Source organism: Schistocerca americana, chromosome 8, assembly GCF_021461395.2.
Source record: "Schistocerca americana isolate TAMUIC-IGC-003095 chromosome 8, iqSchAmer2.1, whole genome shotgun sequence".
Classification (NCBI taxonomy): domain Eukaryota; kingdom Metazoa; phylum Arthropoda; class Insecta; order Orthoptera; family Acrididae; genus Schistocerca; species Schistocerca americana.
The window spans coordinates 157,600,027-157,616,328 of NC_060126.1; the positions used below are offsets into that span (position 1 = coordinate 157,600,027).

At 41.2% G+C, this 16,302-nt stretch overlaps 1 protein-coding gene across 1 annotated transcript in view; it reads right to left on the bottom strand.

Moving 5' to 3' along the window:
- Positions 1–16,302, bottom strand: part of LOC124545123 (fatty acyl-CoA reductase wat-like) — a 261,169-nt gene that overhangs the window by 29,978 nt on the left and 214,889 nt on the right. Inside the window, exon 8 of the mRNA XM_047123943.1 lies at positions 11,040–11,297. Coding sequence (XP_046979899.1) covers positions 11,040–11,297 — 258 coding nt within the window. The remainder of the gene's footprint in view (positions 1–11,039; positions 11,298–16,302) is intronic.

The window sequence follows — 16,302 nt, forward strand, 5'->3', positions numbered from 1 at the left end:
TGACTTGGGCGGGATTTGTGATTGGTGTAAAGAATGGCAGCTAACTCTAAATGTAGATAAATGTAAATTAATGTGGATGAATGGGAGGAAGATTCCCGTAATGTCTGAATACTCCATTAGTAGTGAAGTGCTTGACACAGCAACGTCGATTAAATGTTTGGGCATGGCATTTCAGAGCGATGTGGAGTGAGACAGGCATGTGATGGCGGTTGTGGGGAGGGCGGATGGTCGTCTTCGGTTCATTGGTAGAATTTTGGGAAGATGTGGTTCATCTGTAAAGAAGACCGCTTGTAAAACACTAATACGACCTATTCTTGAGTGCTGCTCGAGCGTTTGGGATCCCTATCGAGTCGGATTGGGGGAGGGCATCGGGGCAATTCGGAGGCGGGCTGCTGGATTTGTTGCTGTTGTGGAGGTGCTTCGGGAGCTCAGGTAGGAGTCTCTGGAGGAAGGGAGGCGTTCATTTCGTGAATCGCTGCTGAGGAAATTTGGAGAGCCGGCGTTTGGGGCTGGCTGCGGTGCAATTTTACTGCCGCCAACTTACATTTCGCGGAAGGACCACGAGGATGAGTTGGGAGAGGTTGGGGCTCGTAGTGAGGCGTGTAGGCAGTCGGTTTTCCCTTGTTCTGTTTGGGAGTGGAACAGGGAGAGAAGATGCTAGTTGTGGTACGAGGTACCCTCCGCCACGCACCGTATGGTGGATTGCGGAGTATGTATGTAGATGTAGATGTAAACGAGCGTTTTTCAAGTCTTGCAGAGAAGATACAGCAAAAATTCCCCAAAACAAACATAACACCTGTAAATAATGTTGCACTAAATACAATGATTTTCCTTCCAACCACAGAGAATGAAGTCAATAAAACTGTTCAAAACATAAAAAATAAAAAGTCAGTAGGCTTAGATGAAGTACCAATGTGTGTACTCAAACAATGCATTGGGATTATACAAGGCCCCTTAACAAATATGCTAAATGAATCCTTCACATCAAGGCCATTTCCAGAGCAGTTAGAACAGGCAAGAGTTGTACTTTTGCTTAAAAAAGGTAAAGCAGATGACATAGAAAATTACTGATCTATTTCTCTGCTGTCAGCATCCTAAAAAATAATAGAAGCAATTATTAAAGACAGATTAATGAAGTACCTAAGTAAATACAATCTTTTATGTGAATCACAGTTTGGTTTCCGAAATGTGAGCCATAGTAGAATTCCCAAAGTTGTACTTGATGCTCTTAATAAAGATGAGTGTGTTACAGGCATATTTTTGTATCTTTATAAGGCGTTTGATACAGTCGACCACAAGATTCTATTAAAAAAAATAGAAGCATTACGAACAACAGGGGTAGCTAATGACTGGTTTCGATCATACCTAGCAGATAGGGTACTAGGAGTAGAGATAACACATACTTCAAATATATCTAAACATTTAGTAAAACACTTATCAGAACCAACTTCAAATAGATGTAAACATTTAGTAAAGCACTTATCAGAACCAACATACATTAATATAGGGGTTCCCCAAGGTAGCATATTAGGACCAGTACTGTTCATGATATACATCAATGACTTTCCGAGTAGTGTTACTCATGGTGAAGAAATTCTTTTCGCTGATGACAGCAATATTATAGTCACTGAGAAAACAAGAGAACTCCTTACTGAGAAAGTAAATGAAACTCTCAAGGAAGTTTATGATTGGTCAATAAGCAATAAAGTGAAAATGAACATAAGGAAAACTAACGCCATGAATTTCAGTTTGAAGAGGAAAAATGACAATGTTAATTCAAATGTAGATGGCACCTCTATAGACTGTGAAACAAATGCACAATTTCTAGGAATGAATATTGATACTCAGTTGAAGTGGTGTGAACAAACAAAGGTACTTGCAAACAGAATGTCATTAGCATGTTATGCCCTTAGAATCCTATCATCAGTGTGTAACATGCAGTGTCTTTTAGTTACATATTGTTCATATGTACACTCAATTCTTAGCTATGGCATTCTTTTTTGGGGAACAAATGCATAAAATATGAACACAATTTTCAAACTCCATGAAAGAGCCATAAGAATAATAACCAAAAATACCAGTTGAGCTCATTGTAAAGATCTTTTCAAAACACTGGGGATTTTAACTGCTCCTTGTGAATACATTTACCAGTCAGTTGCACACATCAAAAATAACATTGGTAATTACTGCACAACTGCTCTGTACATGACCATGGAACAAGAGCTAGACTCAACTTACATTTACCAAGAAAAAATAAACATAAAACTCAAAATACCATTTTCTACCAAGGAATAAAACTGTACAATAAATTACCAAAAGATATTAAAGAAATTGCGAAAATACACTTATTTAAAAAGGCAGCCAAAAAGTACCTGTTTTGTAATACAATTTATGCATTGAAGGATTACTTAGATAAAACAGAGGAGAGATTTCATAAAAAAATGTTATACAAATAAATACTAATAATAATGATTATAAAACATCCAACATTCCACATAGCACCTTCACTTTGTGTTTTTTTTTCCTTCTTTTTTCCGTTCTAGAAATACTTATCCACAAGTTATGCATAGCGCAATACTAACACCGCTTCCTCTTTCTGAGCTCAACATCTCACTCATTATGGAGGGATGCTGACTCAGTTTTTCAGGATAGCAAGTGCGAAGCAGTGACTGATAGTGAGATATGAGTGAACATTGTGGTATTACATTATTTAATAAGTTATTTGTAAAAAAAGTGTTGTATACCAGTAGTAAATCTAATGATTGTCTATAGCTAGAGGTCTGTAAATATGTGTATACGAATTAGCTTACTTTAAATTAGTCTAAACTTGTAAATACTTTGACATGCCCAATATCCTTGTAAAAAGAGATCTACAGATGAATAAAGCTACTACTACTACTACATTAGAAAGTATGTATTACAGGCGGAAAGATCTGTAATTCCCTGTGAACAGCTAGTTATTTGTTTGAATTTATAGTTTCAAATCATAATAGGAGCCCTCTGTATGCAAATTATTAAGTACAAATTACTCTGTGAATCAGTCTTGGAATATTTTATATATGGATATTCGTTTTCTGAAGTTTGGATGTACAACTGGTAATTACATATTTTAAATTACAACTTCAAATAATCGTGTAAATTAGGTATAATTACAAAGTGTAAATTAATATGACAATGAATCTTATAAATCGAAATGTAGAAGGGTATTCATGGGGCTAAAGTGTGATACTACAATCCTCCCCCTGAAGTCTTGGTTGTGGTGAGACTAACATGTAGGAAAGCCTAATGTTTACTTTCACCCTTTGTTTAGCAGCACTTTCCCATACCTAACGCACTTTTAGTCATACACACTAAAATTGCAGGATACATTCAGAAAAAACGTTGCAGATAGTGGTAAAGTCCCCAACTTGTTTCATGCAGTTATGTGCGAATGTCATAATCAATCTGCAAAAAATTTAAAGGGGGATCTACTATATAACTTAGCACAGTTTGGCTCTGTATGCAACTACATGTAAACAGAGTTGTCTGATTCATGAGAAAGACAAGGTAATATATTGGCTATTATTTTAATTAGCTTACAATCAATCGAAAACTTCATTGCATTTCGACTGTCTACGTCGCTTGGATCGTAATGTACCTGCTGTGTAGGACGGTGTCTAACTGCTCAGTGCAATGCAGCTTTTGCTTCAAATGCGAAATGAATGACACATACAACCGAAATAAGCGTAATCTTTCTGTAGAATGCTCATCTCCGAAATGACTGCTGTTCTTCGAAAGTTTTCTGTAGAAACGTATGCACTGAACTAAATATCGTAGAACATATCCTTTACTTCTAAATTCTCTTTTAGTGACATCTGGGGTAACAGTACTTAAATGAAGGCTACTAAAACTGTCAAGAGATGGTGTATACAAAGTGTTAGTGCGCTAATAAACGCCAACAGTTTCAATTTCGCAATTTGCTCACGCACTGTCTTTTGACCTCCGAAAACATGGTAACATGGCGGAGGCTTCTTCAGTTTACTTCACTCTGGTCGCGATGTTGCCTCTCTACGGTATTTCATCTCTCTGATGTACCCCAGTGGATAACATTGCCAACTCATAGGCTTAGTTTTGCTGGTCTTATGAGTAAGTAATCCATAGTAACTTTGATCCTTCTGCAATTGTTTTTAGTGCTTTATTATTCAATGATTTTTATTATAAACCACAGATTGTTTTTCAGTCTTGATTTTTTTACTGCATCTGATCCTTTTCAATGATAAATACCATGTCACTTCTCCACCTTGAAATTCATTCTGGATCCAAAATAATTTACAGCGTTAGTAAATCAGTTGCGTTATATATAGTGGAAATTCGTGAAGTTTGGTGACAGGGGAATAGGATTTCTGGTCTGGTGAAATAGGTTATAAATACAAAATCATGTATGGCCACCACAGGAGCTGGTTCAATAATATATAAGAAAATAGGAATGGACTTATGACCATAGCAGTTGAGTCCCATAGTGTTCAGAGCCATTTGAACCAAAATAGGAATGTGGGTAAGCTAGTATGACGAGCACTATGAACCCATCATCGTGCCCAAGACAGACACTAAGCCCGCACTCACCACTGTCGTACAAGTTTATAGGCCAGTCAGCTGCGTAGATGACGAAGAACTGAAGAACTGTGTCTTGAGATAAAAGAAATTATTCAGATAATTATTGTAGAGGAATGTTTAATTGTGATAGGGGAGTGGAATTCGCTGGTAGGAAAAGGAAGATAAGAAAAGATAGTAGGAGGATGTGGATGGTTGACAGAAATGGAAGAGCAAGGCGCCTGGTAGAATTTTGTACAGAGCATAACACATGGATTAAGTATCATGAAGGAGCGCTATACATGTGGAAAAGTCCCGGAGACATTGGAAGACTTCACATTGACTCTGTAATGCAAGGACAGAGATTTTAGAACAGATTTTAAACTGTAAGACATTTACAGGGGCAGAAGTAGACTCTGACCATAATTTATTGGGTATGAACTTTAGAGTAAAACTGAAGAATTTGCGAAAGGTTGGAAATCAAACAGATGGGACTTGATTATGATGAAAGGACCAAAAGTTGCTGAGAGTTTCAGAGCGAGCATTAGGCCCACTTGGTTGAACCAGGGAAAGAAGAATCAGTAGAAGGCGAAGGAATAGCTTCGACAGACGAAATTTTAAAGGCAGCAGAGGATCAAATATATAAAAAGACAACTCGTAACAGAAATTTTTCGACGTCACAGGAGATACTGAATTTAATTTATGAAAGGAGAAAAATAAAAATGTAGCAAATGAGGCAGGCCAAAGGGGATACAAGCTTCCAAAAAATGAGATTAACAGGAAGTGAAAAATGGTTAAGCAGCAGTAGCTAGAAAACAAAGGTAGGGAAAGATAGATACCACTTACAGGAAAATTAAAGAGGCCTTTGCAGAAAAGAGAAGCAGCTGTATCAATATCAAGAACTCAGATGAAAAACCAGAACAAAGCAAAGAAGGGAGAGCTGAACCGTGGTTGGAGTAAAGAGGTTCTTTTTTCTAACTAGAGACATTAAATATCTCGAAAACGACGCATTGTAAGTAAAAAATGTTCTGTGTGAAAAGGTAATGCTAGTAATGGAGACATCTGTCTATGCCACATGTGAGCTCCTCATAACCACACCTCCTACGTGGGAAGGGTCGACTTTGTATTTTAAAATGGGAACCATACATTTTTATTGCATAATAGGATCCTATGCCAAAAAATACGCACGGTTTACTTAACCCGTTGTTTTTCATTCGTGGTAGATGGATCTATAATCGACAAATATTAAGTGTGCCTGTTTTTGCAATTAAGGACGGACGCCGTTGATTTTACATTTCATTTACGATGTTGATGTAACCTTTGTGTTCTAACGGTTGATATTTATGTTACTTTAGTATTGCAGATTTTAGTGTAGCCGTTGCTAAGTTGCAAAAGTTTTCTCTTTTCTTTCGGGATGCTTGTATAGGTGAGGGTCGTTGCCTCTCATCATTGTGGTGTTTGCTTTCAGCGCATCCCCTTACCTCTCGCCATTGGAGTGCTTGAATTCGATGAGTCCTCTTCTAATTTGCGGTAGACGATGGTGTAATCGACAAATACCGAGTGTGGCTGTTTCTGCAATTAAGAACGCATCAGATTCTATATTTCATGTACGATGTAAGCGTAAACCACTGTGTTTGACCATTTGTTACTGCAATCGTTTGAGTAAACGGTACATATATATTATCCGAACAGGCAATAAAAATGGGGGGGAGGGTTACTCACTTGAAAACACAAAGTTGACCCAGCCCGTGCAGGAGGGCTGGTTGTGAGGTCGCCTGTTGTGGCACAGAGAGATGTCCCATTTACTAACATTTTTTGACTTATAGAGGATCCATACAAGGGATATGAAAGCGCTGGCAGTATTATAGAAATGGAAGAGGACGTAGATGAAGATGAGAGGGAGACGTGATACAGCGAGAAGAATTTGACAGATCTCTGAAAGATCTAAGTCGAAACACGATCCCTCGAGTAGACGCCATTCCGTCTGAACTATTGAGAGACTTGGGAGAGTCAGCCTTGACAAAACTACTCCATCTGCTCCCAAGATGTATTAGGCATGCGAAATACCCTCAGATTTCAAGAAGAATGCACTAATTGCAATTTCAAGGAAGCAAATGCTGACAGGTGTGGATATTTCCGAACATTTTTTTTTTTTTTTTTTTTTTTTTTTTTTTTGTCATCAGTCTACTGACTGGTTTGATGCGGCCCGCCACGAATTCCTTTCCTGTGCTAACCTCTTCATCTCAGAGTAGCACTTGCAACCTACGTCCTCAATTATTTGCTTGACGTATTCCAATCTCTGTCTCCCTCTACAGTTTTTGCCCTTTACAGCTCCCTCTAGTACCATGGAAGTCATTCCCTCATGTCTTAGCAGATGTCCTATCATACTGTCCCTTCTCCTTATCAGTGTTTTCCACATATTCCTTTCCTCTCCGATTCTGCGTAGAACCTCCTCATTCCTTACCTTATCAGTCCACCTAATTTTCAACTCGTCTATAGCACCACATCTCAAATGCTTCGATTCTCTTCTGTTCCGGTTTTCCCACAGTCCATGTTTCACAACCATACAATGCTGTACTCCAGACGTACATCCTCAGAAATTTCTTCCTCAAATTAAGGCCGGTATTTGATAGTAGTAGACTTCTCTTGGCCAGAAATGCCATTTTTGCCATAGCGAGTCTGCTTTTGATGTCCTCCTTGCTCCGTCCGTCATTGGTTATTTTACTGCCTAGGTAGCAGAATTCCTTAACTTCATTGACTTCGTGACCATCAATCCTGATGTTAAGTTTCTCGCTGTTCTCATTTCTGCTACTTCTCATTACCTTCGTCTTTCTCCGATTTACTCTCAAACCATACTGTGTACTCATTAGACTGTTCATTCCGTTCAGCAGATCATTTAATTCTTCTTCACTTTCACTCAGGATAGCAATGTCATCAGCGAATCGTACCATTGATATCCTTTCACCTTGTATTTTTATTCCACTCCTGAACCTTTCTTTTATTTCCATCATTGCTTCCTCGATGTACAGATTGAAGAGAAGGGGCGAAAGGCTACAGCCTTGTCTTACATCCTTCTTAATACGAGCACTTCGTTCTTGATCGTCCACTCTTATTATTCCCTCTTGGTTGTTGTACATATTGTATATCACCCGTCTCTCCCTATAGCTTACCCCTACTTTTTTCAGAACGAACAGCTTGCACCATTTTATATTGTCGAACGCTTTTTCCAGGTCGACAAATCCTATGAAAGTGTCTTGATTTTTCTTTAGCCTTGCTTCCATTATTAGCCGAAACGTCAGAATTGCCTCTCTCGTCCCTTTACTTTTCCTAAAGCCAAACTGATCGTCACCTAGCGCATTCTCAATTTTCTTTTCCATTCTTCTGTATATTATTCTTGTAAGCAGCTTCGATGCATGAGCTGTTAAGCTGATTGTGCGATAATTCTCGCACTTGTCAGCTCTTGCCGTCTTCGGAATTGTGTGGATGATGCTTTTCCGAAAGTCAGATGGTATATCGCCAGACTCATATATTCTACACACCAACGTAAATAGTCGTTTTGTTGCCACTTCCCCCAATGATTTTAGAAATTCTGATGGAATGTTATCTATCCCTTCTGCCTTATTTGACCGTAAGTCCTCCAAAGCTCTTTTAAATTCCGATTCTTATACTGGATCCCCTATCTCTTCTAAATCGACTCCTGTTTCTTCTTCTATCACATCAGGCAAATCTTCACCCTCATAGAGGCTTTCAATGTATTCTTTCCACCTATCTGCTCTCTCCTCTGCATTTAACAGTGGAATTCCCGTTGCACTCCGAACTATCAGTTTCATAAGACATGGTTTCAAAAGACTAGAATTATTTGCAGAAAAAGGGAGAAATTGTTCGAAGCCGACCTCGGAGCAGATCGCTTTGGATTCTCAAGAAATGCAGGAACAGGCTACAGAGTACCGAGCGTATAAACTCTCTTAAAAGATAGGTTAAGGAAAGGCAAACCTAAGTTTATACCATTTGTAGACTTAGAGAAAGCTTTTGACAATGACGAAATTTTGAAGGTGTCGGGGATAAAATACAATGACCGAAAAGATATTTATAACTTATATAGGAATCAGACGGTAGTTACAAGAGTCGATGGACATGAAAGGAGTGAGACAAGGTTGAAGCCTATCCCCGATGTTATTCAACTTGTACATTGAGCAAGGAATAAAAGAAACCAGAGAAAATACTGGAGAGGGAATTAACATTCAAGAAGAAGAAATAAAATCTTTGAGGTTTTCCGATTATAATTCTGTCAGGGCAGCAAAAGATTTGGAAGAGCAGTGGAAGGGAATGGACAGTGTCTTGAAAGGACGATATAAGACGAACATCAGCAAAAGTAAAACAAGTATAATGGAATGTAGTCGAATTAAATCAGGTGATGCTGAGGGAATTAGATTTTGTAACGGGACGCTATATGTAGTAAACGAGTTTCGTTATTTGGGCAGCAAAATATCAGATAATGTCCAAAATACAGAGGATATCAAGAAAGGTGATTGTGAAGAAGAGAAATTTGTTAACACTGGGTATGGTTTTAAGTGTTAGGGCGTTTTTCTAAAGGTATTTGCCTCTAATGTGGCCACGTGTGGAAGTGCTACATGGACGATGAATAGCTTAGGTAAGTGGAGATTAGAGGCATTTGAAATACGATGCCACAGAAGAAGGGTGGAGACTAGATGGGTAGATCCTGTAAGTAATGAGGAGGTACTGAATAGAATCGGGGCGACAAGAAATTTATTGGACAACTTTACTAAAAGAAGGGATCGGTTGATTGGACAATTTGAGACATCATGGGGTCACCAGCTTAGTATTGGAGAGCAGAGTGGGAAGAAAATCTTAGAGGGAGATTAAGAGATGAGTACATGAAGCAGATTCCGAAGGATGTAGGCTGCAATATTTGTACAGAGATGAGTAGGTTTGCTACGATAGAGAACAGGAGGAGCTGCATGAAATCAGTGTTAGGGTAGACGGCAACAACAATGTTAATTTCAGCACTGCATCTCACGGGTGTACCTGTTTCATGCTTAATTCTGATTCAATTAAGTTCACGTAGATACATGGATGTTTTGCAATACGACACACACAACAATTTGTGACCACCGAAGTCACTGCCAAATTTGGCTGAATTGTCCTACCACATCCATGTTCAGACTGGGCCTATGAAAGATGAACTCTTGGTCAACATCTTCCAGACATGGATGCTGTTGTAGAGGCTGTAAGACAGTGACTAGCCCCAGCTGGTTTAGACGTTTTAAGAGTGCAGTACGAAGGACCTTGTTCATTGTTGGCAAATGTGCGTAGCGAATGGTGACGTTTATGTGGGAGAAAGAGGGTAGAACCTAAAATCTTGTCCTGTTCAATTGTGTTATTGTGCTCTCTGTATCTGTTGTAGTTTCCTTGATAATAAACTGGAGACATTAGTTTCAGAATGACGCTCTTATCATTCCGAGGTCTTATACAAGACGTGGAGAGACAAGCGACATTCACAATAAGTAATGGCACACTATACAACATACACCAACGTGGAACACTTTTCCATCAGGACAGCCCGCATTCACATATTGCATGAAATAATGAAGCGTTCCCTGTTCCTATCAGATCCCTAAATTCACTCAACTTGTAGTTTATTTCGTCAGTTTGACACCAATAGACATTGCATTGTGGTTAAAGCACTGAAATCGCTCTGGAAGAAAAGGATTTCAATTCCATCCTGACTTAACTTTGAAATGGTTCCCCCTCCATAGCTTAAGAACATGTCTGAATAATTCCTTCGGAAAGAACACAGGAGTAAATTTCGTTTTCTATCCTTGTGCCATCCACTATTCTACTTAGTGTCTAATGATCTCGACTACGGGACGTTAAACTGTGACCTTCCTTTTTTCCCTTGAACACTTGGCTAATCGGTCCTGTCACGGTACTATTTATTTCTTTATATCGTGACACTGGCTTTTGAACTCCTACCTAAATATTGTACCATTTCCTGGTGTGTGTAACAGCCTTTTCATTGTGCTAGTCTGCAACTCAACTGTCATCTTTAGAGAGACATCGTTTTCATAATAGTGTCGATATTCCATCCTGGTCCTTCTACAGTTAAATTTGTGAAACAGTTTGACTAAAAGAAGTGATCGGTTGCTAAGACATAATGGTCAGGCATCAAGAGTAGCGTACAGTAATGGTGGTGTACGAGTACGTGGAGAACTGTTTGCGCAACAATCTCCGACATAGTGTAGCTGAGGCGGAATAAGGGGAACCAGCCCGCATTTGCCGAGGCAGATGGAAAACCGCCTAAAAAGCATCCACAGACTGGCCGGCTCACCAGACCCCGACACAAGTCCGCTAGGCGGATTCGTGCCGGGGATCAGGCGCTCCTTCCCGCTAGTTTAGCCCTTAATAGTTGTAAACGTAGTAGATCCTCAAATTAAAAACTGAGCACTTACCTGCGATATTTAACCCGGGCAGCATCCAGTGTATCAAAGCTATCGTTGGCCAGATAAACGCGCAGTCCGCGGGTAGAAATGCTCAGAAGGCACTCCCAGTCGAGGTCTTTGACATCGAAGGGAAACAGTTTACGATCAACAGTCCCCAGGCGCTGCAACAATGTGATAACGTTGTCTTCCTCGAATTCCCATTCATTGGTGCTGAATCGCTCCAAAACGCCCGTGAACTTGTGAACCTTGCTGTACGTCTCCCAAAGGCTGCGCAATCAGAAAAAAAATCACTTTTGATTTGTTACAATGAGTGTTCTACCGAATTATTTCTCTAAATGAGCACAGACTGCAGGAAATGATCCGTGAGAGGATAATGAGCAAAAAAGGTCATTTAGATATATGGCCGGAAACACGTTCCAATGGAGATAGACCCACTTGGAGATAAAAGATGTTAGTGTATGCTTTTGTGACTGAAAGCACAGAGGAGGTAAATGGGAATGATCTGTCTGTACTAGAGTTTTAGCTCCACGATCAAGAGGGCAGCAATACTGACCATGACAGCGGCGAGCTCACACGTCGGTACTAGTGGGCATTCGCTTCACTGTTGTCGCCAACTTACTCTGGAGTAGACGCGTGCCGTGTAGTGCAGTACGACGGCCCCGTATACCAACCAGGAACAGGCCTGCATGATCTTTAAATGCGAACAGTCAAATCGCAATGGGCGGGCGGCAGCACGCCTGTACCGGGCAAAATACCCCAGCAGATAACCCCACCATAAACCGACTGCAACCGTGTTCCGTCGTCTGTGTGAGGCACTCTCGTTTATCGGAATGGATAACCACGAAAGACGGTGCGTACACAGGCTGGCAGGAACAGATGTTGGACACTGTGGAATATGACCCCGGAGCACCAGGCAGGGCCCGCCAGCATGAGGTAAGCAAGACGAAAGTTTGAGCATCCTCCGCGACAGGTGCCATTATCCATACCATTTACAGCGTATGCTGAGGTTGTCACCTACAGACTTGTCTCCGTAGCGACGGTTTTGGCGCTGTTTCTCCACCATGGTGATGGGATTTCTGTCATTTACCCTGCTCACAAATGAGGCTACCTTTACGATGGTCAGTATCGCCAACCTTCTCAGCACCCACCTGTGGGCTAAGAATCCTCACGGACCTGTGGCAATATCTGCATTTCCTGCAGGTGATACTCTTCCCGTGCTGGACGACGTGCCTTTCGTGTTACAATGGCAATGTGGCTGCTATGTGATGGTGCTCCAGCTCACATCCCCGTTTCCATATGGAGGCATATGGAAACATCTACTCTGGCCAATGGATCGGATGAGATGGTCCAGTCCCGTGACCCACCCAATCATTGGACCTCAGTCCTCCAGATTTATGCCTGTAGGAGCACCTGAAAGAATCGTGTATACAGAGCCCATCCTGGACGTTTAGACTCTGGCAAAATACATTCATTCTGCCTGTGACGCCATTCAATTGCAAGGTTGGCATATTTGAACGTGGATGTGAGTCGCTGTTGCCTGATATTCGCACCTGCTCAGAGGTTCCTGGCACCACTTTGAACACCTTATCTACAGATGATCTCACCAAAGCATGTCGTATATTGTAGCGTACTGCAAAGGCATGATGAATGAATAAATGGTCTATAGTACAGAACCCCACGTTTCCGGTTATATCTCCATATGACCTGTTTTGTTCCTTCTCCTCTCATGCATTGTTTCTCGCATTTTGTCCCATTTAGCAAAACAAGGCTGTATAATCATTACAATACACAAACAAGTAGCTTTTTGGCCATGTTCAATGTGTGGTGGATAAAAATTGATGCTTTAATCTACACTATGGCCATTAAAATTGCTACACCACGAAGATGACGTGCTACAGACGCGAAATTTAACCGACAGGAAGAAGATGCTGTGACTTGCAAATGATTAGCGTTTCGGAGCATTCACACAAGGTTGGCGCCGGTGGTGACACCTACAACGTGCTGAAGAGGAAAGTTTACAACCGATTTCTCATACACAAACAGCAGTTGACCGGCGTTGCCTGGTGAAACGTTGTTGTGATGCCTCGTGTATGGAGGAGAAATGCGGACCATCACGTTTCCGACTTTGATAAAGGTCGGATTGTAGCCCATCGCGATTGCGGTTTATCGTATCGCGACATTGCTGCTCGCGTAGGTCGAGATCCAATGACTGTTAGCAGAATGTGGAATCGGTGAGTTCAGGTGGGTAATACGGAACGCCGTGCTGGATCCCAATGGCCTCGTATCACTAGCAGTCGAGATGAGAGGCATCTTATCCGCATGGCTGTAACGGATCGTGCAGCCACATCTCGATCTCCGAGTCAACAGATGGGGACGTTTGCAAGACAACAACCATCTGCACGGACACTTCGACGACGTTTGCAGCAGCATGGACTATCAGCTCAGAGACCATGGCTGTGGTTACCTTCGACGCTGCATCACAGACAGGAGCGCCTGCGATGGTGTACTCAACGACGAACCTGGGTGCACGAATGGCAAAACGTCATTTTTTCGGATGAATCCAAGTTCTGTTTAAAGCATCATGATGGTCGGATCCGTGTTTGGCGACATCGCGGTGAACGCACATTGGAAGCATGTATTCGTCATCGCCATACTGACGTATCAGCCGGCGTGATGGTATGGGGTGCCATTGGTTACACGTCTCGGTCACCTCTTGTTCGCATTGATGGCACTTTGAACAGTGGAAACAGTGGACGTTACATTTCAGATGTGTTACGACCCGTGGCTCTACCCTTCATTCGATCCCTGCGAAACCCTACATTTCAGCTGGATAATGCACGACCGCATGTTGCAGGTCCTGTACTTGCCTTTCTGGATACAGGAAATGTTCGACTGCTGCCCTGGCCAGCACATTCTCCAGATCTCTCACCAATTGAAAACGTCTGGTCAATGGTGGCAGAGCAACTGGCTCGTCACAATACGCCAATCACTACTCTTGATGAACTGTGGTATCGTGTTGAAGCTGCATGGGCAGCTGTACCTTTACACTCCAACCAAGCTCTGTCTGACTCAATGCCCAGGCGTATCAAGGCCGTTATTACGGCTAGAGGTGGTTGTTCTGGGTACTGATTTCTCAGGATCTATGCACCCAAATTGCGTGAAAATGTAATCACATGTCAGTTCTAGTATAATATATCTGTCCAATGAATACCCGTTTATCATCTGCATTTCTTCTTGGTGTAGCAATTTTAATGGCCAGTAGTGTATTTTCACTTTGCTTAGCGCCACAGTCACGTTATATTTATGAAACGACATCAGTTTGGTATTGTCATTTGTCAGTTGTTTTCTTCTATGTTAGGTTCCTATATATATGCTTTTTTATATTGACAGGAGTAGCGAGACCTGTCGCCTTTCGTTACGCTGATGCGTAAAGCTTTATTGTCTGTTGTGCAGCATAACAGGATACGAGACACAGTGGTAGCAACAAAGTACAGTCAACTCATATGCGGGTCTAGCGCTCCTTACACGAAATGAAAATGAGATGCCAACTGGAGCCAAGTTAAACATTAACCAAAAAACGAATTTTAAGCCAAAACTGTTCAACGAAAAGGTCCATTGTCTTCAACTATGAAACGTAGAAGGAAAATAATCATCCTATAGCACCAGAGCCACTAATATCAACGTTCTGCCTGATGCGCACTATTTTGTACGGCACAATGTGGAGCTAGTAAACGGTTTTACTAACTTATTTTCAATTTTATTTTTTCCCCAGTGTTTTAAGCTCTTAACGACTAACACACGCTTTTATACATCTCAGCCATCGTAGATTCAATGAATAGAGACAGTAATACCACTTGAGATGCTGCAGTTACGACACATTACTTCGACATTTTTGACACTTTGAATAAAACGGCGTATACATCACATGGAAAACCGTGAATTAGACGACGGGCAGAAAAATGTCGACAGTAGCTAATACTGCAAGCTTCTGTCACTTCGATCACACCAGAGTGAGGAGATGGACTTTTTACAGCTCGCTAAAGTGCCGATAGTGATAACTTCAAAGGTGAAGGAGACAAGAACCGTAAGTATTAAGCATATTTCTTTATTGATGTTGACACGATTTTATGTCTACATGCGAACCAGGTTATACCTGAATGTAGTCCTCGTAGTTGTACTAAAAACCAGATAAATTTTTCCTTATGTTCCTGACTGTAAATTGTTCAGCTAAAACAGAAGCCGGTAACGAGCTGAAACACTACTATCAATCCTTATTCTCTGGTGGGACGGACAAGAGGGATCCTGCGATACACTCAATGTTACAACTCAGTAGAGGCCAATCATTTCAGCGTCAACTGTACCACAGTTTCCGCCCACCGGCTCTGTAAATGGCTACGACGGTATAAGTTTCGTCTCCACTAGCCTTTAACAGTTACGGCAGATGTAGCAACTAAAATATTAATTTCTATGTAAGACAAATATAATATCAACCAATGGAAAATCCAGGATGGACTGTAACAATATAGTGAAATGGAAAGCTGCTACTCACCATATAGCGGAGATGCTGAGTCGCATATAGGCACAACAAAAAGACTTTCACAAATACAGCTTTCGGCCAGTAAGGACATCGTCAAAATTAGACGACAAACACACACAAACACACTCATTCATCGCACACGCACATGACTACAGTCTAAGGCAACTGAAGCGTTACTGGGCAAAAGCTGTGTTTGTGACAGTCTTTTTGTTGTGCATTTGCGTCTCAGCATCTCCGCTAACTACTGAGTAGTGACTTTCCCTTTCTGGATATTGTTAAGACAAATATAAGCTAACTATGATGTTAGCGGTGACAAATTTCTTTATACACGAGGGTGCGCTGAAAAGTGATGCAACGGAATTTTTTATATGAAATCTCTTAAAGCTTTTTAAACAAAACAAACGTTATAAACATTCTACCTCTGTATTCGTCATGTCCATATATTTATTTCTCAACATAGATAACCTGGAGACGAAACCATTTCTCCCAACGAGAGCCCTTTTTGATATGTAGCGTGTTCGTTTCCCAGAACCACATCCTCACATCTCCAGAATGAGACTTTCACTCTGCAGCGGAGAGTGCGCTGATATGAAACTTCCTGGCAGATTAAAACTGTGTGCCGGACCGAGACTCGAACTCGGGACCTTTGCCTTTCGCGGGCAAGTTCTCTACCAACTGAGCTACCCAAGCACTGTACCACAGTTTCCGCCCACCGGCTCTGTAAATGGCTACGAC